Raw genomic sequence first — 24957 nt, forward strand, 5'->3', positions numbered from 1 at the left:
TCCCCACGTGTCAGTTCGGTCGACCAGAGCGTTGTAGCTCATTTTTAGGTCGGTCGACTGAAGGGTCAAATTGTTGACCCGGTGGAGGTTCGGTCGACCGAAGATCCCTGTATATTAAGGTTCGGTCGACCAAACATGCCATTTTTGTGCATTTCAGTCCTATTCTCATTATAAGGTTATCCCTATTCATATGATGATAAATTTTAAGTCAATAGGGAACATTTTCATGCATAATAGTGTCTTATGGCCAGTCTAAGGTCTTGAGAGCCGACCGAAAAAATCTGGCGTCGAAGGTCGACCGAAGGGTGCCCTATGGTCATTCCCTATGGTCATTTGAGCTTATAATCCTACCATGCATGCCATGCATTAATTATTACAGACCAAAGATTATAATTACAGATCCAAATGATAAATATAAAAATATAATACAACTTGAAACATAAATCCATCTTCATGCGCTGCTCCTTTGCAACTCCATGGAATACGTCGGGGTATGCTCGTTTAGGTGCTCTTATGACTTCCACATTGCATCATCATCTGTGCTAACTAAAACATAAACCTGCTCAAGTATTCAAAGTATACAGATGAGATATTGTGGTTTGTCATAATCAAAACAGGGATCTGACTAAAAAGTCAACAGATATGAACCAACAAGTTTCGATTGCACAGGATGATCTGCACATGCCAAGCGGACCCATCACTAGAGCTAGAGCCAAGAAGGTCAAAGGAGGATACGCAAGGACTAATTGAGAAGTTGCTTGAGCAAGAGTCAATGAGGGCCATGGATACTAAAGGAAAGGACTTTCTTGAAGAGCCTAAAATGGTAAATTGTGTAAAGATGTGTGAAGTTGGAACCTTAAGCCGATAGGGGCTGTTTGGGGAATTTTTATTGTTTTAATTAAAGTATGGGCTAAATAGTGGGCCAATTGTGTCAATTAAGCATGACATGAGACTTGCACATGTTTCATTAAATGACATGGTATGCTTAAGGTTATGTGGGGCTATTTTATTGGCCAGATTGATGTCATAACCTATTTTTATTGGCTAGGCTGATGTCATGGGTTTTTATTTATTTATTTATTTTCTTTAAGTAGCCAACTCTCTGTTGTATTGAAAAAAGAATATTTTTGGCTAAATACAATTCCAAGTGAGGTTTATTTCTCTTCAAGTTCTTCATTGAACTTTCACCGAACTTATCAAAGGTGCTACCTTTGTGGCTTTCATTCATTAATTTGATATTCTTGGTTGGTGCTTTACGTCAAGCAATAGGTCAAGGATCCACTACCATGTCGAATCTTATTTTGGGTTTAGGGTTTTGATAATTTTGATTTGGGGTCTCCGGTCGTTCATTCTTGGGGTTCCGCATTAGGATGTTAGGCGAGAGGTTGAGTTTTTCTCTCTCGAGTCCTTAGAGGGCCGCCTATGAAAAAACACTTGCCATCGAAGGTGCCTCAAGAGCTCGCGTGGGTCTTCATCTCAGGTGAGTGAGTTACGTCAGTCCAAATCCTTTCCTCACCATAGACCTACCTTCCCTTAGTTTACCCTTAGAGAGAGTTCTATGAAGCAACCAGAGTCCCATCATGTTGTTTGCTCTAGTGGACCTAGTATTCCTCAAGCTAGTAGTTCGTCTATGCAGTGTCATCGTTGCCATGCTAGAGGTTATATTGCTGTTCGTTTTGCCCAATGAGCTTTAGCTGTAAAGTGTGAGACCAATGATCTGCTTGATTGTGAGAATCAGGTTGTAGATGCTATTGAGTACTCGAGAGATGAGGGTGAGCTTGTAGATAATTTTAAGGAGGATGATCGCTATGTTAGTGTGGTTAGGTGTGCCTTATCCATTACCATGGATAGTGAGAAGTGGAAACGGGCCACTATGTTCCACACTTTCATTTGTTATGGAGAGAGGACCTGTAAGCTTGTTATTGATTTTTTTTGGGGGGGGGGGGGGGGGGGTAGTTGCATGAATGTCATCTCCAGGGTTGCTCTAGGAAGGTTAAACCTTAAAGGAGAGCCATGCCCTCAGCCTTTTAATGTGAATTGGGTAAACATGACAAATCTACCCGTTACTGAGAGTTGTCTTATACCCATCTCGATGGGAGATTAAAGGGATAGGGTCTATTGTGATGTACTCCCGATGGATGTGGCCCATGTCTTGTTAGGGCGACTGTGGTTATTTGATCATGATGTCACTAATCATGATAGGGAAAAAACTTATGTGTTAAGGCACAAAGATAAAAACATCATTTTGACCCACCCTTACCAAGCCCACCCCCAAAGATCCTAAGTTAAGGAACAAGATAGTCCGTCAAGCCCCAATTGAAAGAAATATTCACTTGCTTGATCATAGGACTTTTGAGCGAGAGAGCTTACAAAACAGGTGCATTTTAGCTGTCATCGCTCAAGAGGTTCCTTATGAGGATCAAGAGTCTTTATGTGAGTGCCTACTTGAGGTAGGAGAGTTGCTAGCTGGGTTCTCTGATGTTGTGCCTAGTGAGTTATCTAGTGAGCTACCACCTATGCGAGACATTTAGCATGCCATATATCGCATTCTATGTTCATTACTACCTAACTTGCCACATTATAGGAGGAACCCTGAAGAGCATGCTAAATTGAATAGGCAAGTAGAACTTCTTGAAAAGGGCTTTGTGAGACATAGCCTTAGTCCATGTGCAGTACCAGCTCGCCTAACTCCAAAAAAGGATGGATCTTGGAGGATGTGTGTGGATAGTAGAGCCATCAACAAAGTCACCAAGTATAGGTTCCTTATCCCTAGACTTGAGGATATGCTTGACATGCTAGCTGGCTCTAGTTGGTACTCCAAGATTGACCTGCGTAGTGGGTATCACCATATTAGAATTAGATTGGGAGATGAGTGGAAAACAGCCTTTATGACCTAGTATGGTTTATTTGAGTGGTTGGTCATGCCATTTGGACTTTCTAATGCGCCTGACATTTTTGTGAGGGTTACAACACATATTCAACATCCATTCATAGGAGAGTTCCGAGGTCTACTTTGATGATATACTGGTCTATAGTAAGTCTAGGGAGGAGCACTTGATACATCTTTATGAGGTCTTCGCCACCTTGAGGGAAGGGAAGTTGTTTGCTATCCTCAATTAGTGCAGCTTCCTACAATCTAGTGTGCTCTTTCTTAGTTTTGTGATTTATATGTAGGAATAGCCACTGATCTGGAAAAGGTTAGAGCCATTAGAGAGTGGCCTGAGCCGCGAACTATTACTAAGGTTCGTAGTTTTCATGGCCTCGCTACTTTCTATAGGCAATTCATAGGACATTTTTGCACCATCATGGCTCTTATCACGGAGTGTTTGAAGAAAGGAAAGTTTCATTGGACCCCATTAGCTGCTAGAGCTTTTAGAGTTGTCAAACAGAAGATTATTGAAGCACCTGTACTTAGGCATCCAGACTTTTGTAGAGTTTTATAGGTGGCTTGTGATGCCTCTGGGATAGGTATAGGTGGGGTCTTGAGTTAGGAGGAACATCCTATAGCATTTTTCAATGAAAAACTCTCAGATGCCAAACAGAGATATAACACATATGATAAAGATTTTTGTGCTGTAGTGAGATCCCTCCAACATTGGAGATACTACTTGTTTCCCCAAGAGTTTGTACTCTTCTCTGATCACTTTGCTTTGCGACATCTAGCTTGCAGAAGAAGTTAAGTGCAAAGCATGCTGGTTTGGTAGGGTTCCTCAACGAGTACACTTTTGGCATCCTTTAGGTGTTGAGAATAAAGTGGCTGATGGCCTTAGTAGGATAGCATTTATAACCATATCTCGAGAGCTGAGGTCATTAGGTTTGATCGTTTGAAGGACGAGTACTCCACTTGCACTAATTTTAGGATTATCTTTCAGGAGGTGAGTGAGGGCCACCATAGGGATTTTGTAGATTTCATCATCTGGGAGGGATACCTATTTTTAAAGGTACTATATATATATATATAACCATTGCCTTAGTTGAGGATAGGTTTTATTTGCCTTCCTTAAAGAGGGATGTTGCTAGGATAGTGTCTTAGTGCCAAACCTGTCAGTTAGCCAAATCTAAGAGATACAACACTGGCCTTTATACCCCTCTGCCATTGCCACACTTGCCTTGGAGAGACCTAAGTATGGATTTTGTTCTTGGACTCCCCAAAACAGCCCGAGGACGTGACCCCTTTTTTGTTGTTGTTGACGGATTCTTTGAGATGGCACATTTCATTCCATGTAATAAGACTTATGATGCATGTCATGTAGCTAAATTGTTCTTTATAGAGGTCGTCAAATTGCATGGGTTGCCAACCTCCATAGTGTCTGATTGGGATATCAAGTTCTTTAGCTACTTTTGGAAGACACTTTAGAAAATGTGTGGAACTCGCTGTTTTCTTCTACTTGCCACCCCCAAACTGATGGGCAGACTGAGGTTGTGAATCGTAGTCTTGGTGACCTACTTAGGTGTGTTTGTGGGAGCAAAACAGAGCAATTGGGACTTGGTGCTGCCTATTGTTGAGCTTGCTTATAACAATTTAGTGAATAAGTCCATGGGTAAAAGTCCTTTTGAGTGCATATTCGGTTACAAACCCCATGCACCCATTGATCTTGTTCCTTTGCCACCAGATGCCTGTATTTCTGTGCTTGCTGAGTCTTTTGTCTGTCACATTCATGAGCTGCCTGCTGAGGTTAGGCGAAAACTTGCTATGAGTAATATGGATGATAAGCTAGCTGCAGATGTACATCGTAGAGCTAGAGAGGTTACTGCAGGTGATAGTGTCATGGTTCGTATAAGACCTGAGCGCTACTCTGGAAATTCATTTAAAAATCCCCATGCTCGTGGCATTGGCCCTTTCCTCATCCTTAAGAAACTTGGACCTATTGCATATTTACTTGATTTACCTACTCATATGACCATTAGTCCTGTTTTTAATGTAGAGGATTTGACACCTTACCGAGGCACTTCCTCTTGGTTTTACCATTTGATGCCCATGCGATTTCAGCAGCTCATCTGCCTCCCTCTATTTCTCGACCACAGGAAACGGTGGAGTCTATTTTGGATGATGAGTTTGTGATGTCTCCTCATGGTTTTCATTGCTGCTCGGTTCAGTGGTGAGGTCAATCCAAGTCAGATGCTACATGGCTTGCTGAGGATGATGTTCGTGACAGGGCTCCTGACTTGCTGGAGTCATTTGCGGTCCCACTCTGCAGAGCAGAGTTCCTTTCAGGCGGGGGAGAATGATGGACCACCTGTAACCCCTAGGTTGCCCATTGGGCACATGTATTTTAGGCATAGGTTTAGGAAGGTTTAGGAAAGATGTGTATGGAGGACCTCTTTGTATTTTTAGGGACTTCTTTTAGTATTTGTAATTATATGTTTAGTTGGGTCCTATTTGTAAATATGTGTTAGTTGTATTAGTGGTATAAGTGCTGGACGTGTAAGTAATTGTACAGTTTTTTGTTTTGAATCAGATTGTCCCGCAGGTTATGCTGTTCGTCTTCTTCCTCCTCTTCCTCCTCCTCTCTTCTCCTTCTTCCTTCTCTCTTATCTCTCTTCTAATTCTGTCTCTCACCCTTGTTCTGTTCCCTCCCCTTTTCTGTTCTTCTCCCTGCTCTGTGTTCCTGCTGCTGCTCTTCTTCTCCTGTCATACATCACATGGCCTGTGCTTTCGCTGCTTTGCATATTTTTGCTGCTACATGGTAACTGGTGGAATGTGTATTTTTTACTCTGTGAATTATTATTATTATTGTTGTTGTTGTCATTATTATTATTATTATTATTATGGGATGGTTACTTTGGTTTACCTATTTGTAGACCATGTCTTGCAGCCAGTTGTGTTTCTTCACGGTGGACCAGGAGGAGGTACTGCACCAAGCAACAGAAGATTTTTTGATCCCGATTTCTACCGAATCATTCTATTTGATCAGGTTTATTCCTGAAGCTGCAATGATAAACATTTTATGGAATGTTACCTAATTGGTTTTTTACTGGAGGTCATGTCTGGTTTCAGAGAGGCGCAGGCAAGAGTACACCTCATGCTTGCTTGGAAGAAAACACGACGATGGACCTCATTGAAGACATTGAAAAGCTAAGGGAACATTTGGAAATTCCAGAATGGCAGGTCAGGCTTGCATTACTGATTGTCACTTGTTGTGGTTGTGAATTAATGCTTCTGTTCTGTCATGCTTTGCAGGTGTTTGGTGGGTCGTGGGGTAGTACTCTGGCCCTGGCATACAGCCAATCTCACCCTGAAAAAGTGCACTTCTTTGTTTACATGGATTTATTTATTTATTTATTTTTAAAATTTTTAAGTAATTACTTGAAGTTCCTTTCTCTAAGAATTAATGATAGTTTGAAAAGTCTCTTTGTGATAACCTATTCAGTGGTGGACAACATTTTTTTGTGGTTGCTTTAAAGGTTACTGGCATCGTGCTTAGAGGCATATTTCTCTTGCGTAAAAAAGAGATTGACTGGTTTTATGAGGGTGGTGCTGCTGCAATATACCCTGATGGTATGCTTCTTACAATTATATTCTGGTTTATTGACTGTGCTGAAAAGTTGCTGTATAGCTTGTTTTGCAGGGTTTTCTGAGTTGTCACAGACGAAAATTTTCCTTAAAACAAATCCTTTTCTAAGCACGTGGAATTATTCTGTATCCAATTGACAACATCATAGCATATATTATGTAAAGTTGTGTTGCATGCTAAAATTGGAAACCATGCACCTTGAAAGATTTTTAGCTTGTACAAACCTAAATTCCTCAATGAAATTATTATTTTTTTCTTTTTTCCTTGTTTTCTAAGGTAATATATTTTTTTAACCGCACCCCCCCCCCCCGGGGGGGGGGGGGTGTTCTTATGGATGAAATTCAAATTTTGTATATGCTGATTGGAGAGGCTCAACTGCTTTAAAGGTGGCTGACAACCTGTGTTTTTTTCATACAGCTTGGGAGCCATTTAGAGATCTTATTCCAGAGAATGAAAGGCGAAGTTTCATTGATGCCTACAACAAAAGATTGAATTCTGATGACATGGAAACACAAGTAAGAGCCATCATCTGATTCGTAATATATGTTGCCTTTATTTATTCCATTTTGACTATTGAATTGATTTCTCAAAAATTATTACTTTTGCATCCACCAACATGTTAAAGTTTATTGGGATGGATTCTCAAACACATCTTAACAATTTTCAACCAAAGTAGGCACCACCAATTGCCTGGTGTATGACATTCAGTTTAGTTGCCTGAATGGAATTTCATTTTTACTATTTAAGGTGTCAAATGAGGTCTTAAATATTTTTCGCTTTTGAAATTTCTTGTGGTTCAATTGCTTATTCTTGAGTACTGATTTGCGGTCTTTTTGAGCCATTAATTGCTGAGTAACCCCGTTTTCTTTCTGCAGATATTATTTTTTATTCTTTTGAATTTGATTTGAATTAATTCTTGAAATTCCTTGTTCATATTATGAATCTGACTAGTGAATATCTATCCCAGTTGTTATTTTTTGCTAAGTTATTTCTTACATTTGTGCACATTAAATGGATTTCTAGGCATGATGTTGTTAGTAGTTCAATGAAAAGCAAGACGAAGAAAATTTGAAATTTGCAAGAATGATGTTGGGTGAAATCTGTTATTTTCTCTGTGCTTTTGGGTGTGTTTGCTTCACAAGCTAATGTTTTGCAGTATTGGATTGGACTGAATACTGTTGGACTGGGTTGGCTGCAATTACCCTATCTCATGTTTGATCATTATTTTGTGAGGGACTATATCTATTTTTTTTCTTCAATTTTTGTCTTTTGTTTGCCTTAGGTTTTTGGTTTTTTTTTCTTTTGGGGGGTGGGGGGGTCAATTGCCAGCTCTGGCTCCCTTCAGCCTGTCCTATACCTTTTGTTGCACAAACCATGAGTTAAGAGCATGGTCTTAAATTTCCATGAAATTATCAAAATTTTGGTCAAAATTACCGCTTTCCGTCACCCTTGAAATCGAAAGCGCAGTCGGTTTCAATCTTGCATAATATCCGTTGAAATTTCGACGAATCATCCACAATTTATCAAAATCTCGAAATTTTGTGAAACTTGTTGAAATTTTAACTATAGAATGCAATTCCTTAGAATTCAAATGTGAGATTTAAACACAAACTGAAATTTCTCTCTTAATTTATCTTATTTCTTTTTTAACAAAATATTATTAGTTATTACAAGGGATTTTGAAATTAAAATATGTTGTCACTTAGTCCTGAAGCATATATTATTATATCTATGTGCCTTTTCTAAAGTTTCATAAAAAAATTCTATGCTTTACTACTAATGTCCATCATTTTTTCAAATTGAAACCTAAATTGACCTAGAAACCGAAATTGACATCGAATTCAAAGTTTCCATACTTATGTAGCTTTGAAATTTTAGCTGAAATTGAAATTTAAGACCTTGGTTAAGAGTGGCTATGCCAAGCCTATCCACTCCTCGCCTGTGAAACAAATGCACCCCTTGTACAGTGGAGTTGCATAACAATATATCAATGAGATGTGAATACCTGGTGTATTTATGAAATATCGCATCTACCAAAATATATTGCGGAGTACAATATTATCTATAAAAGGCTTACAAACCAAAATACAGGAGGTTTTTATTTTATTTATTTATTTATTAAAGTAGAATTTTTTATGCTCAAGTTAACAGTTTTCTTATTCTGTAAATAGTGCCAGTGGGACTTGTGCTGAATGGTTGCAGGATTTCTTTTGCATAACGCAAAATTTTTCCAAATTATTTTGTGTCTCTTGCTAACTCTTTTTCATTTTTAGTATGCAGCTGCCAGAGCGTGGACCAAATGGGAAATGATGACTGCTCATCTTATTCCAAATGAAGAAAATATTAAGAGAGGAGATGATGATAAATTTTCATTGGTAAATTGATGCATTTGAGATGTTTTTTTTTTTTTTGTGTGCAGTCACTAGGTAATAGAAACTAATAAATGCACTTTAAACCATACTCATGTATAATTCTTACTAGTAGTCTTCGACTCTTCATAATTAGAGTCCTAATTTTTATTTGTAAATTATGCTTTTTTTGTGTAATTTCTAATTTTGTGATTCTGCAATTCTGTGACTCTGTTCCATTTAGTTGGATATCCTACATGATCTTGACAAGTTGTCGCAAGAATTTTGTCATCCAAAGTTCGTGTCTTAATTTAGGTATCAAATTCATATAATTCATATTTGTTGCCAAAGTCCTTAATTTGTTAAGGCATCCCAAATGGTATAGTGTTTTTTCTTGTATGAGATAAGGGATCGTTTGGAACCACTTGAAAATACTCTTTTGGAAAAATTACTTATTTGAAAAAGTACTTATCTAAAAGTAGTCTGGGATTACTTATTACAAGAATTTTTTCTGATAAGTACTTTTTTTCAGGAAAATACTTTTTCAAAAAATACTTATTTTCCTAAAAAAAAAGTAGTTTGGAAAAGTACTTTTTGAAATAAGTACTCATTTTAAGTGTAAACCAAGCACTACTTATTGACACAAGTACTTAATTTAAGTGGTTTTCATAATAAGTATTATTTTTTAAGGCGTTCCAAATGGAGACTTAATAAAAAAAAAAAAAAAAAGGCCGTACCCAGTGCACAAGGCTCCCACTTTGAGTGGGGTCTGGGAGAGGTGGATGTCGGCAAGCCTTACCCCCATTTTTGGAGAGGCCGCTCCCAAATCTCGAACCCGAGACCACTCGTACCGAGGCGGAGGCACTTGCCAAATGGAGACTTAATCTAAAGTGGTAAAAATTGATTAAATAGCTTCTTGAACTAAAATCCTTGAAGGAAGATTTGTGAGAAAATATAATATTTCAAGCCTAGTGTGACATAACAAGGAAGATGTAGACTTTGAATAATGGTTGATTGGATTTTTTCTTATCCAACAATGTGATTGAGAGCAGAATTTGCGATTCATGTTAAAAATAAAATCATTGACAAACTTGTTGCTGATTGAAAGGATAAACTCTTGATTTGCAACTGGAAAAAGGTTGAGGAAGGGGGAGTTTGTGAATATGTGGTAGAAGTCTCTGAATTGTTGTGGGTAAGCATTACTTTTTGCTAGATGGGTGAGGACAAGAAGCAAGACCATAGGTAGATCCTTGTTGGAAAATAATTCAAAAGAACCTGGACGAGGATTGTTGGATTTTCTCAATTTTGGGTTCACTTGAATTGAAGTGAATGTGTGAGTCCTTCTTTGTCTTCTTCTTCTTTGTCTTCCCTCTTCCTTTGTCTCTCTCCCTTTTGTTTCTCTTCCCTCTTCCTTTGTCTCCTTCTGTCCCACATCATTTGATATCAAGGCCCAAAATTGATCTTTTTGCTCTTCCACTTCAATCCCCCATTTTCCTCTCCCTCTTCTCCTCTTCTGTTCTTCTTTCCTTGATACTTTATCTTCTCCTCCAATCTTCTTTCTCTGTACTTTTCTCTTTATGTAATTCTGTTCTGTTTTCTCATTCTCTGTTCTGACCTTTACACACCCCTGGACAGTGTTTTCTTCTTCTTCTTCTTCATCTCTTAGTTCTCTTTCCCTCTCACTCAGTCTTCCTCTTCTGTTCATTCTAGGCCTTTATTTTCCCTTTGCAAATCAAAATCCTGCAGAAATTGAAAACGTGTGAGCTTGCATTGTTTTGCAGACATCATCTCACAACATCACTACCACCATCAGAAGTAGACACCACCGAAAGGCTTACCTACAAAATTTCATCAGCATCTGACCGCACGTGTGGTCCCATTTACCGTAGAAGATTACCCAGCCATCTGCCCTTTTAAATTCCTAATTTCCTGGGATTCATTCTGAACACCACCACTACCATTGTAGTACCCACCCCTTGATCTACCTTCACCTGAAAAATCATCTCTAGAGGAACCTTGCTGGAGGCACCCGTGCCTCAAACTTGGCGACGCTTATGAGAAAAATTTCCAAAATAACCTACCACTTCCAGATTCGCGAGAAATTGATCAAGCCATGATATTTTGGGTTTCTTCCATGATATTTTGATATGTGGCATGATATTTGATTGTGTATATGATATTTTGTAGGCAAGCGTGGTAGTTTGATACAAAAGGCAAGTGTGATTGTTTGATACAAAAAGTGAGAAATTGTTGCTGCCAGCATAAAAAATCAGGTTTTATTGCTGCATTTTTGTGAAATTTGTAAGTTAATTTGTTTCGTTTTGGCATAGTTGTTAGTATCGTACAGTTCGCGATTTGATTCGTAAGATGCGTATCATGAAAGGAATAAATTGGTTCGAATTGCATGTGAGAATTACAAAAGGCAGTGAATCGAGGTGAATTGTATGGTTCACCTGGTGAATCGGTGAATTGAATTGTATGAATTGTAAGATTCAGATGCACCTACCCTAAAACCCAACTTAAACCTTTCTCTTTTCATGGTGGCCTTTTATTTGCTATTTACATGGGTTCTGTTCTCCAAGAGCGAAGAAAGAAGTCTGTTGGCTCTCCTACTCTGTGCTTCTTATTTCTGCCATTAGATAAGATTAGAAGAAAACTAGAGTTAGAGAAGGAAAGCTGTCTTGAGAAGAAAACCAAAGACAACTAGGTGGGTGAGCTTTTTGTTGGCACATTGCCCTCTCGACTCCTGGATTTAAAGGTCTGCCTTTCATAGTTTTTTATATTTTAGTAAATTTTGTTTATGTTTTATTTTATTTTCTCTTCTTGTTTTCGTTATTGGAGCATGCTCATGCATTAAAAATGTATATTTTATTAAACACTATAAAGCTTAAATTTTTGTTGTTTTTCATTGATTCATTTCTTTAGAAACCATAAAGTGCAATGTTTCATTAAGCTTTTCTTGATTCCTATCATTTTTTTTTTTAAAGAGAAACCATACACGTGTGCTATTTTATTGTTAACATGTAAATTTTACACCATAAGCATGAAGTTCAATTTTTTTTAAAATTTTTCGTGGGTCCTTATCTTACTTTTTAGTGTATCTTGAACTCTTAGACTTTGGTGCTCTAGTTTTGAGTCACATAACAAGTGTTGTAATTTCAAAGAAACTAGCTTAACTTGATACTTGATATAGGTGGAATCATTAGATCATGATATATTTTGTTTATGTGGCTAGTTTTTCTTTTATATCAATATATGTATGAGCTAAATAGATCATGGTAGGATTTAGACCTACACAACTTGCTTCAAAGGAAAGCGCCATGCCAATTATCAACATGGATGATCTACCAGGATTTAGACCTCCTTTACTACCACAATCAGACACCCTTGAAACCCCTTTCCTTGCGATATCATCTCCATCTGATAAGGGAGTGGCCCCTATGCGCCACCTGAAACTGCCCCAGCTGGCAGCCCTTCTAAATCCCCTATTTCCTGCATTTTTTTTTGCTACACCTCCACCATCATTGGAATCCTCTCCCCTTGATCTGCCCCCAGCCAGAACCCCATCACCGGTGGCTCATGTGCTCCATGCATCGGCCACGCATGTGCGGAAGTTGCTGGAACTCCCCTGTTTTTCCCAGACTTGTGAGATATTGCTTCCTGCCTCGAGAATTTTGAACTGTTTCTTAAGATTATGAAGCTTTCTGAGGAGAAATTGAGTTATCAAGCTTGGTTTGCATTCCTAAGATCACATACAGCCTAATATTGGGCTGCCCGAGCAAATTTCTGACTTTTGAAGTGTCGTCGGCATTCAGATTGAGTTCCAATTACTGTTTGATGGCTGTTTTCCTGAGAATCGAAGGGTAGGGACTTGAGAAATTGCAGGACTAACATTGGAATTCGATTGTTAACTCAATTTGTGCTCCAATTCCTTGGCTAGGTGAACAGACTCTCACATTTTCTTGACTATTGTTTGTATGACTAGGGAAAATTCATATTTACATAATTCCAAGTTCTTATTATCCTTAAAAAAAAATCTGCCTTTTATTCTGTAAATTCCCGTAGTGAAATCATCATTGCATCCTTGTTCATACCCATACCTAGTCAATCACATGTTGCTATGTTATATGAGATCATATCCATTCATATGCATTATGTCCTGTAGCTTAATGGTTACGCATTGTAGTAATTTTAGGATTCATATTTTTCATAGTCAAGTTTAGTCCTCCTCAGCATAATTGCAACATATTGCATTAACCATGGTCACCAATAAAATCATTGACCCGATTCCGCTGAACTTGCCCTAAATGACATCCAATCCTTGTTTATCTGATTAGACACCCTTCACGAGCCCGTGGACCAACAGTTTGAGCACCTCACACAGCAGTTTGACCAAGTCTTGAAGATGTTGGGTAAACGCCTTGTTTTGGAAGATATAGAGCCATCTGTTAGGCACCCAAACGACTTTCCATATTTAGTAGGGTTAGGCCAGGGTATCCTTCCTACTTTCGGGGTTCCTCTAGTACCTAAAATATGAGTCAGGCTCCAAAACAGACCGGTAGGCCAGTTCAGCCCCTCCAACCTTAGGTTAATCTAGAGTATAGGTTTGAGGAAGGTAACCTTGAGGATTTTAATGATGTAGGGGTACCGACATAAACCTAGCCATGCTCCATATTCCCCCTGGCTGGGTTGGGAAGACCATGGCGATGCTACAAAAAAGGTCAAGGTGGATGTGCGTGTTGATGATGGGAAACTCGACCCAAGATCCATTTTAGACTTGGTATTGGAGATGGTGGACTTCTTTATTTGGTACCGTATATTGGGTGTGGATAAAGTTCGGTTTGCTAAGATGAAACTTGTAGGACCGACAAAGAAGTATTGGCAAACTGTGCAACAAACCTTGGAATGGTTAGGTGAACCCTTCTATTATTTGGTGGGAAGTGATGAGACAATGATTGAAGGAAAAGTACATATCTCCTTCCTTTAAGAGCCAATTGTTTAGCGAGCTCTTGAACCCTAAACAAACCACTACTATTGCTAGCTACATTGATTGATTTAAGGAATTGATGCTTAGGAGTGATGTTGCTGAGGTCACACATCACATTGTAGCTAGGTTTGTGAATGGTCATAAGGACGATGTCAGGTGAGAGGTTGAGTTGTTCTCTCCAAAGTCTTTAGAGACAGCCTATCAGAAAGCGCTCGCCATCAAAAGGTACCTCAAGAGCTCTTGTAGGTCTTCATCTTAGGTGATTGAGTCATGTCAATCCTAATCCTTTCTTCATCATAGACCTACCATTCCTCAGTCTACCCCTCGAGAGAGTTTTGCAAAGCAACTGGAGTTGCATCATGTTGTTCTCTCTAGTGGACCAAGTATTCCTTAAGCTAGTAGTTCATATGTGTAGTGTCATTGTTGCCATGCTAGAGGTCATATGGTTGCCCGTTGTCGCCAACGAGCTTTAGCTTTAGAACGTGAGACTGATGATCTGCTCGATTGTGAGGATCGGGTTGTAGATGTTGTTGAGTACTTGGGAGATAAAGGTGAGCTTGCAGATGTTTGAGGAGGATGACCGTTATGTTAGTGTGGTTAGGTGTGTCTTATCCACTACCATGGATAGTGAGAAGTGGAAACGGACCACTATTTTCCATAGTTTCATTCGTTGTGGAGAGAGGAAATGTAAGCTTGTTATTGATGGGGGTAGTAGCATGAATGTGGTCTTTAAGGCTGCTCTAGGAAGGTTAAACCTTAAAGGAGAGCCACACCCTTAGCCTTTTAAGGTGAATTGGGTAAATAGGGCAAATCTACCCGTTGCCGAGAGGTGTCTTGTACCCATCAAGATGGGAGATTATAAGGATAGGGACTATTGTGATGTACTCCCGATGGATGTGGCCCATGTCTTGTTAGGGCGATTGTGGTTATTTGATCATCATGTCACCAATCATGGTACAGAAAACACTTATGTGCTTAGGCACAAAGATAAGAAGATTGAAAAGGAAGGTGTATTCCCAAGAAGGGGGGGGGGGGTGAATTGGGATTTTAAAATTTTCTTTAAATCCTTTTTATTAAACTCTTTCTCAATGCTCTTTAGTTTTAACAATTACACATGTAAAATTTATTAACAATAATAAGTACAGCGGAAGATTAAATTAATTATTAACCTTAATAAATGAGTATGCTTACTTTGAATGCTTTATGGATTAGTCAAGAATTCTTTCAGCAATTATCCAACAAACCAATTCAATCAAAGTAACCAAGATAAGATTCACAATAACACAATCTCAGCAATGCTTCCAAGTTTCAGCACTTAAGTAATTCAAAATTGAGTTTGAGAATGAATGCTTGCTAATAATAAGCCCTGTATTTATGGACTTGTTTTCTCAATGTAAACCACAATTCAAACATTTAACAATCTTCCAAAAACGTAGACTTTAAATAAACTTTTAGTTAATTAGTCTTGAGTGTTAACCAATCAATGTACTCCCTTTAAGGTTTCCACAATTTATATTGATCAACCAACGTACTCCCTTTTGGTTTCCGCAATCCCAAAACCGAATTAAACCTTGGTTTATTTAATTTCCAATCCACATAATATATATGATAAAAAATTAAAATCCAATCATGCAGTTAATATATGCAGGAAATTAAATGAGAGTAGGGAAGAGAGTGAGACGAGAGTTTTTATGAGGTTCGGCTTATACCTAGCCTACGTCCTTGCCTTAGGCCAATACCACCTAAGGATTCCACTATACCATTCCTTTCTAGACGGAACAAACCTTTTACAATCCTCCTTTAAGGTAGAGCCCCCTCTCCAAGCGATACCCCAAGCTCTCAATAGGCTAGAGTGTGCCTCTCCAAGTGATACCCCACGCTCGGTCTAACAACGATTCAAGAACCTGAACCGTCTACAAAATAAGAAACAAATATTGGTGTACAAAGACACTCTCAAAAGAGTAGATTAGTACAATTGAAATCTATATATTTCAATCAAAATCACAATATGGAAAGATGAAGCTCAAGAAGATATCACCGTAAGTCTTCTTTCTAGGTTGAAAGAATTAGGAGTAGGCTCAGAATTTTTGTGAGAAATTCACAGCAAACCTCAGTAGTGAAACTCAGAAATTTATTGCACGAGAGCTTTGAGAGAATTTGGAGTTTTGATAATGAGAAAGCTTGATTGCTGTATTTTCTTGGTGTAATTAATACTTAGCCTTGGGGGGTTATTTATAGATAAGAAATAAAGTCTATTTCGTGTTCCCCAAGTGACTTGGAGTGTTTCCCAAGTTTATAGAAAGTTTGGAGCACAAGAAATACGAATTTGAATTTAAAAACCTTTAAAAAATATGACTGTTAACAGTATTAAGGCGCCTAAAGTTTTGGGGTCAATCGCCTGAAGTTTCAGAAAACTGTGTAATTTTCGAAGTTAGTACAGGTTCAGGCGCCTGAACTCACAGGGTCAGTCGCCTGAAGTTGTTCTGTCTGTTGTTTAGGCGTCTGAACAGATAAGGTCAGTTGCCTGACAGCTTCGACCCCACTTCTGTATTTTGGTCATAATTTTTTCTATACAACTCCAAATTAGACGTTCTCGGGATCAACAGAAAGCTAAGAGAAAATCCCACAATTTTCATGTTGAACACTTTTTAAGATAAGGAGTGTTTGATAGAAAAAAAATGCACATCAATGCGGATATAGAAAAAATAATAGAATTTGGAAAATCCTATTTTGGTGCTTTTCATTCCAAAAATAATTTTAACCTATTTGAAATAATTTTTGACCTTATAAAAATATTTTCCAAGTATTTTAAAAGGTATCTATGTCCAAGAAATTAACCTAAGAGTTTCATGCATCCATATTGAAATTGTTTGAAGTACTTACATAAATACTTCTTAAGACTTTGACATTCTAAGTTCTTAAGTCTTCATGCTTGTCTTTCTTTGACTCCATCTTGTCTTCAAGCTTTAATATATTTAAAGCTTTTAGTAAGTTCTCTTTAATATTCATGCTCTCATGATCTTCAAGCTTTATTAGATCATCTTTGAATCCATGCCTTAATATTCTTTAAGTTTCATTTGATCATCTTTCTTTGGAGTATAAGCTTTCAATGATCCTTGTGAGCACTTGACCTTGTATTCTCATTCTTGAGTCCTGAAATATCATCACTTAACCAAATATTTTAATTTCCTTTGATTTGTTATCATCAAAATAAGATTTTAAGCCTTGTAAGGCCAACAAAGATCATTTTGACTCCTATCAAGCCCACCCCCAAAGATTATGAGTTAAGGAGCAAGATAGTATGTCAAGCCTTAGTTCAAAGAAATATTCAATTGCTTGATCATAGGAACTTTGAGTGAGAGAGCTTAGAAAACATGTGCATTTTAGCAGTCATTGCTTGAGAGGTTCCTTTATGAGGATCAAGAATCTTTATGTGAGTGCCCACCTAAGGTAGGAGAGTTGCTAGTTGAGTTATCTGATGTTTTGCTTAATGAGCTACCACCTATGCGAGACAATCAGCATGCCATAGATCTCATTCTAGGTTCACAATTACCTAACTGCCCGCATTATAGGTTGTACCCTAAAGAGCGTGTTGAATTGAATAGGTAGGTAGGAGAACTCCTTGACAAGGGCTTTGTGAGACATAGCCTTAGTCCATGTTGTACCAACTCTATTAACTCCAAAAAAAGATGGATCTTGGAGGATTTGTGGATAGTAGAGCCATCAACAAAATCACCATCAAGTATAGGTTCCTTATCCCTAAACTTGAGGATATGCTTGAAATTCTAGTTGGCTCTAGTTAGTACTCCAAGATTGACCTGCGTAGTGGGTTTCACCAAATTAGAATTAGAGTGGGAGATGAGTAAAAATGGCCTTTAAGAGCTAGGATGGTTTAATCGAATGGTTGGTCATGCCAGTTGGACTTTCTAATGTGCCTAGCGTTTTTATGAGGGTTATGATGCATATTCTGCAACCATTCATGGGAAAGTTCCTAGTGGTTTACTTTGATGATATATTGGTCTACAATAAGTCTAGGGAGGAGTACTTGATACATCTTCATGAGGTCTATGCTGTCTTGAGGGAAGCGACGTTATTTGCTGACCTCAAGAAGCGCAACTTCCTACAGTCTAGTGTGCTCTTTCAGGGTTTTGTGATTTCTGCGCAGGGGATAGCCATTGATCCAGAAAAAGTTAGAGCCATTAGAGAGTGGCTTGAGCCGTCGACTATTATTAAGGTTCGTAGTTTTCATGGTCTTGCTACTTACTATAGGCGATTCATAGGGCATTTTGGCACCATTATGGTTCCTATCACAGAGTGCTTGAAGAATGGAGGGTTTCATTGGACCCCATTAGCTGCTAGAGCTTTTAAGGAAGTCAAATATAAAATGACAGAAGGACGAGTACTCCACTTGCCCCCACTTGCCCTGATTTTGGGATTATCTTTCAGTAGGTGAGTGAGGGCCACCATAGGGATTTTGTAGATTTCATCATCAAGGAGGGATGCCTATTTAAAGGTTACTTGGTTATGCATTCCCGTACTTCCTTTATATATCTTTTAGTTTAGGAATTGCATGTCGGATGGTTAGCAGGTCACCTGAGGAAGGATAAAACCATTGCCTTAGTTGAGGATAGGTTTTATTGGCCTTCGTTAAAGAGGGATGTTGCTAGGATAGGGTCTTAGTGCCACACTTGTCAATTACCAAAGCTAATAGACACAACACTGGCCTTTATAACCTTTTGCCATTTGCACACATGCCTTGGAGAGACCTAAGTATGGATTTTGTTCTTGGACTCCCCAAAATAACCTAAGGGCATGGTTCCATATTTGTTGTGGTTGAGAGATTCTCCAAGATGGCACATTTAATTCCATGTAATAAGACTTTGATGCATCTCATGCAGCTAAATTATTCTTTAGAGAGGTTGTCAAATTGCATGGTTTGCCAACCTCCATAGTGTCTGATAGGGATATCATGTTTTGCAGCCACTTTTGGAAAACAATTCGAAAAATGTGTGGGACTCACTGTTTTCTTTTGCTCGCCATCCCCAAAGTGATGGGCAGACTGAGGTTGTGAATCGTAGTCTTGGTGGCCTACTTGCGTGTGTTGTGGGAGAAAAACAGGGCAATTGGGACTTGGTGCTACTTACTGTTGAGTTTGCTTATAATAATTTTGTGAATAGTTCCATGAGTAAGAGTCCTTTTGAGTGTGTATTTGGTTACAACTACGTGCACCTATTGATCCCACCAGATGCCCATATTTTTGAGCATGTCGAGTCTTTTGTCCGTCACATTTTTGAACTGCATGCTGAGGTTAGGCGAAAACTTGATATGAGTAATATGGATTGTAAGCTTGCTGCAGATGTACATTGTAGAGCTAGAGAGTTTAATGCAGGTGATAGTGTCATGGTTCACTAAAGACCTGAGCGTTACCCTAGAAATTCATTTAGAAAGCTCCATGCTCGTGGCATTGACCCTTTCCTCAACCTTAAGAAACTTGGACCTAATGCATATTTACTTGATTTACCTACTCATATGACCATTAGTCCAGTTTTTAATGTATAGGATTTGACACCTTACCGAGGCACTTTTGAGCCTCTTGGTTTGCCATTTGATGCCCATGCAGGTTCAGCAGCTGCTTAGCTTCCCTCTATTTCTTGACCGCAGGAAACAGTGGAGTCTATCTTGGATGACGAGTTTGTGACGTCTCCTCATGGTGATTTTCATCACTACTTGGTTTAGTGGAGTGGTCACCTCGAGTTATATGCTACATGGCTTGCCGAGGATGATGTTCGCGACTCCTGACTTGCTGGTGTTATATTTGCAGTCCCACTCTGTGGAGTAGAGTTCCTTTCATTCGCGGGAGAATGATAGAGGACCACGTATACCCCCTAGGCCGCCCATTTGGCACACATATTTTAGGAGTAGGTTTAGGAAAGATGTGCATAGGGGATCTTTTTGTGTTTTTTTAGAGACTTCTTTTAGTATTTGTAATTATGTGTTTAGTTGGGTCCTATTTGTAAATATGTGTTAGTTGTTTTTGTGGTTTAAGTGCTGGATGTGTTAGTGGATGTACAGTTCTTGTTTGAATCAGATTGCAGTTTCCCCTCTCTCTCTCCCACAGGTTTTGCCCTTCTTGTTCTTCCTCATCTTCCTCCTCCTCCTCCTTCTCCTCGTCTGCTCTTCTCCTTCTTCCTTCTCTTATCTCGTCTGATTCTGTCTCTCACCTTTATCCTGTTATGTTCTTCCCCTTCTCCGTTTTTCTCTTTCTGGCCTATCTCCCCACTGCTGCTGCTACTTCTCAATTCTATCTATATGTATAAATTCTAATATCTGTCTTACATCAATGTGTGATTCCCCCTTGTATCTCTTCTCTCCTTGCTTCCCTCTCCCTTTTTCTTTTTCTTCCATTCTCCTCTCCTAGATTCTCTCATGGCTGCAGAACCTTGATGCTGTCTCGCATCAATGGATATGTGATTGTGTCTTAGGTTATCTTGAGATTGGAGCAATTCATTCATCATTGGAAGTTTGACAAGATATTGGGAGGGTATATGCAAGTGTTGTAAGCGATTATGTGTTAAGAGATGACAAGCAAATGACGAGCAAAGGTTGTGGATCAGTCTTCATGGACTCACCTTGTTTAGCGCTAGGAGGAGGTATTAGTCGCTTGTAGTTAAAGGCAAAGGTGAGTGGTGGTTTGGAAATTGTGTAGGTTCACAAATGGTGCATGTTGAAGTGACAGCGGCTGTTGGTTCATGAGGTTTCGAGAAGCTAAGGTTTGTAAAGGGAAGGAATGGTTGCCTATAGTGGAGAGTGAAGCGGTATTGGAGTGGGTTGGGATAGAGATTGTTAATAGTACAGTCATGTTGGACAAATTATTGGAAAATGAGCCACTTCCGTTTGTTATTTATGTGGGCTAGCCCATGATGCACCTTAGTCAGGTCCATCCTTCCAATAGCACTCATGAGCCCATACAAGGGCCTCAAGGTTGGGTGATGGTCAAGATTGGAGTCAAGGGGCTTTTATGGGTGGTATGGCCCATTTGCAAGTAATGGATGACAATAGATGCAATTAGGCCTAGATTAAGATTTCTAAAACACGTAGAAAATTGTTTGGCTTGGAATGGACTATCTCAACATTGGAAAATGGGAGGTTAGATGCTTTTACTTCACATATGCTAGGGAGATTGAATGCCTCTTCTTTGCAAGTGTTTTGAAGATTTGGTGCATCATATACCCATTTCCATGCTGTTGTCTAATGAAATCAAGGGATTGATAAACTGGTGAGGAGGGTGTGCAGATGAGTGCGGTGGAGGGTTTCAAAAAGGATGGTTACAACAAGTTTGGTTGTTGGAAATGTATGTAGGTGGAGCAAAAACAAAATTGTGGCATGTTTTCTTTGGCAAGAGATATTAGTGCAAGTGGGCATTGTGAGCTTCTGTCTAGTGGGCTAAGAGCAAGGGGAAGGAATTTTTTGAATATTGATTAATCTTCCAAAAGTGATTCTATGAGGATGGCCATTATGAAGGTTTCAAGGAAGTAGGAATTCTAGAGGAGGTAAAATTTTTGCTAGTCATGTTGTAGATTGAGATGGTGCAAGTTCTAATAATGCAAATGGGGGGATGGATGGAGTGATGAAATAGTTGTGGGAAAGTAAGTATTATCAAAGATATTAGAAAGGCATGGAAAAAAGGAACTCCTTAGGAAGTATAACAATGTAGGTGTGAGGATAAGTAAGTTTTTGAAAAGATATAGTGATGGCAGTTTTTATATTAAGAGATTCCTAATGGGTTGAAGATAGACTCAATGAAGAATGTTAGCAAGGGAAATACCATTGAGGACAAGAAATGGGGTGATGTATCCAATGATGAGGGTGTTGTATGTCATGGACCCCAAGTTTCCTCCTAGTTGTATGGTTTGCATGGCATGTGTCAAGTACCCTTTTGACCTAGTTACTCAATGTTTACACTTTACACAATCAAAAGGCAAGCATGACCATTATATAAGTAACTTGGGCCATGGTGATAGCAATTTAGTAATATCATATACATTCATTAGCAATTTAGCACAAAAGGGGCGAGAGTTATGAATATAGCAAATAGCAATCCACAATGGCACATGTGGCAAATCATGGTACACACATTTGAAAGGGTCTATTTATGTCATCATCAACAAGGCATCTATACATTCTTTACTCATGGAATTAGTGTTTACAAAGCAAATCCCTAAGGAGAACACATATGGGCACACATCCTTGGAGAGTGACATATATGGTTATTATCTTCCCATACATTGGCTCTTTGACATTCTCCACCACCAACCAATATGTCCACACACATTGATTTGCAATTTTGGAAGTCCGTGTCTGGTGTGTTGATGGTCTTTAGCTTACTTGGTTGATCTTCAAGAAATCTTGAATCTTTTGCGTGGAGTGCTAAAGGTGTTCTATCTTTCAACTTCTCTCTCCTAGCTTAGAATGAACGCTAACACATATAAGTTGGATGGGAAATGTTGTTTCTACCTTGGGAGGGTAACAACAACTCATAATACCTTGTGTAGGCTGAGGAGCATAAAAAGGAATCCATCTTGAATCTTTGTGTGGAGTGCTGAAGGTCTTCGATCTTCTCGTGGCTGATTTCTTCATTTTCTAACCCCTTGCATTTGACTAGGTATTCTTCTTGTTGTAGACTTGTTTCCTTGAAATATGGACTGCCATCCGTATGGGTGATTTGACTTTATATGAATATGATGCCCGCTTGACTTTTTCTACAACTTGATTGGTCCTTTATACTTGCATAAGTGTCTTTTGTCTTGTTGTGAAGAAAATGAAGCATCTAAGGTGGCACTTTCACAAGTACAAGGTTCTTGACTTAAATTGTTGCTGATGTCATGGTTTTAAATTGCGGTAGCGGGTAGCGTAACGTAACGGTAACAGGTGTAACGGGAAGCAGGAGTAGCGGATGTTACATAACGGGAAGCGGGTGTAACGGCCGTGAATTTTTTTGAAGCACCCACAACCTTGTGCATATTACCGTACTTGCATGTTTTAAGCTTTTGGTCATTCTTAGAAAGGGTTTTAGTGTATTTTGGACCTTTAGTTCGAGTAACTAGGTTATTTGGTATGGGCAACAAGTTTACATTTGTTTTAAACCATCATTGATAGAAAATTACGTGTGTGCACGTATTTATACTTCTCGTTGTTCTTATCTGTGATAAATTCTTATGTGTGCTAGATGAATTAATAAAATAAAATACATTATACATTCCATTAATCTATTAGACACATAAGACATACGAATAATATAAATATAAAATAGCTAGTAAAGAAAGAAGGTCGAAGTTGAAAAATAAAGAACATAAATATCACATTACTAATATTATTAAAAAAAAAAAAAAATTCCTAACAAGTTAGTATTTTGAAATTGTTAATTAATGCATCTATTGTGAGTATTTAAAGAAAAAGTAAATTTTGTATCATTGTTAGCCTCATTATAATCTTTTCCTCCTCTTGCCATTTGGTATATTGAGAATGATATATGAAAGAGAGAGAAAAAGTGAGAAGAAAAAGTAAAAAATAAAATATTTTTTTGGTGTAACAGTTCTGTAGCGGTTACGTAACGGCCGTAGTGGCCTTTACGTAACGGTCGCGGTCCGTAACGGCCGCTACGGCCTTGATTTTTCTTCCTACCGATTTCGCGGTGTGTAATGGTATCGGTAACCCAAAAAACCTTTACGTAACGGCGTTACGTAACGGTCGCGGCCATTATTTAAAACCATGGCTGATGTTGACTTTTGTCTGCTTGTTTGTTTTGTATGGCTTTCTTGAGGTGGGGTCAAGCAATTTTCACATTCTTTCCCCATTCTTTTGTAAACAGCTAGGGTTTCAGACTCCTTCCATTATCCCGGTGGGTGAGAGTGTGTTGTAAAGCTTGTTACAATCTCAAAAGGGACTTTGTTAGTGTTAGTGATAGGAGATTTTTGAGAGTTAAAACAAGATTGAGCTACATCCAACAATGAAACCCAATTCTTCTAATTGGTGTTCACTAAGTTTCTTAGGTATTCTATTTTTGGATGTTTTGTGGAGTGCTTAAGGCTTGTTCCTAGATGAAAGATTTCCCATAAAGCTCATGTAAATTCGGCATCTTAGTCACTAATGATACTCTTCAAAGCTCCCCAGTTTTTAACCACTTTCTTGAAGAATATTTGGGTTGTCTTCTATATAGGACAATGTTTTGGAATGAGAAAGGTCCTATACTTGGAAAATCAGTCAATCATTAATAGGAAGCATCATCGTCTTCACCTTGTCGAAGGGAAGTAATAAAATCAAAGGAAACACTCTCCCACAATCTTTCTGAACACTAAAAAAGGTTCTAATAGTCTGGAGTTTTCTTTCTTTCAACTTTCTCTTGTTGACATATCAAAGATGTCTTTGTATTTCATCACGTTTCCTTCAATCTACCGCTACTAATATTCTTGTTTGACTAGCGCATATTCTTTGCAACTTGGATGACCCGCTCATAGGGTGTCGTGACATTCCTTCAATAATGTCCTCTATAAGTTTTTGGCTTTTGGCACACATAAATGTCACCCTTTTGTCACCCACCTAGAAATGCCTAGTTTTTCCCACTTCAACCAATTTCTTAAATGCTTTTGCTTGGTGATCAGTGCTCAAGTGTTTTAAGATGATATTTTTCATTGATTATGTCATTATACTAGCTTATAAATGGTTTTCAAGCTTTAGTGTTGCTAGTTCAAGGCTTTCTAGTTTGGGCGTCTGCCACTTGGTTAGTTCTTCTTGCCTTGTATTCAAAGTGGAAATAAAACTCTGCTAATTGTTCTTACCATCAAGCTTTTTTTGAGCTTAAACCTGGCTAATACAAGAAGTAAGCAATGGCCAGTGGCTACATTATTTGTCTCCACCACAAATTGGGATCCCAAGAAATAATGCCATCAAATCCTGAGGTAGTGTACTACAACAAGGAGCTCCTTTTGGGTGTATAGTTTTGCTCTACTTTGATTAGCTTCTAATTTCAAAAGTATCCAATTGCCTCTTTTGCAAAAGAACGCCTCCTAACGCAAATTTGGAAGCATAAGCTTGGACCAAAGGTCTTCAT

At 38.6% G+C, this 24957-nt stretch overlaps 1 protein-coding gene across 1 annotated transcript in view; it reads left to right on the forward strand.

Moving 5' to 3' along the window:
* The window catches only part of LOC131163975 (proline iminopeptidase), a 54257-nt gene that overhangs the window by 11519 nt on the left and 17781 nt on the right, over nucleotides 1-24957 (forward strand). The window contains exons 3-8 of the mRNA XM_058120843.1: nucleotides 5817-5915; nucleotides 5999-6109; nucleotides 6182-6244; nucleotides 6406-6499; nucleotides 6933-7030; nucleotides 8789-8890. Coding sequence (XP_057976826.1) covers nucleotides 5817-5915; nucleotides 5999-6109; nucleotides 6182-6244; nucleotides 6406-6499; nucleotides 6933-7030; nucleotides 8789-8890 — 567 coding nt within the window. The remainder of the gene's footprint in view (nucleotides 1-5816; nucleotides 5916-5998; nucleotides 6110-6181; nucleotides 6245-6405; nucleotides 6500-6932; nucleotides 7031-8788; nucleotides 8891-24957) is intronic.

This window comes from Malania oleifera, chromosome 9, assembly GCF_029873635.1.
Source record: "Malania oleifera isolate guangnan ecotype guangnan chromosome 9, ASM2987363v1, whole genome shotgun sequence".
Classification (NCBI taxonomy): domain Eukaryota; kingdom Viridiplantae; phylum Streptophyta; class Magnoliopsida; order Santalales; family Ximeniaceae; genus Malania; species Malania oleifera.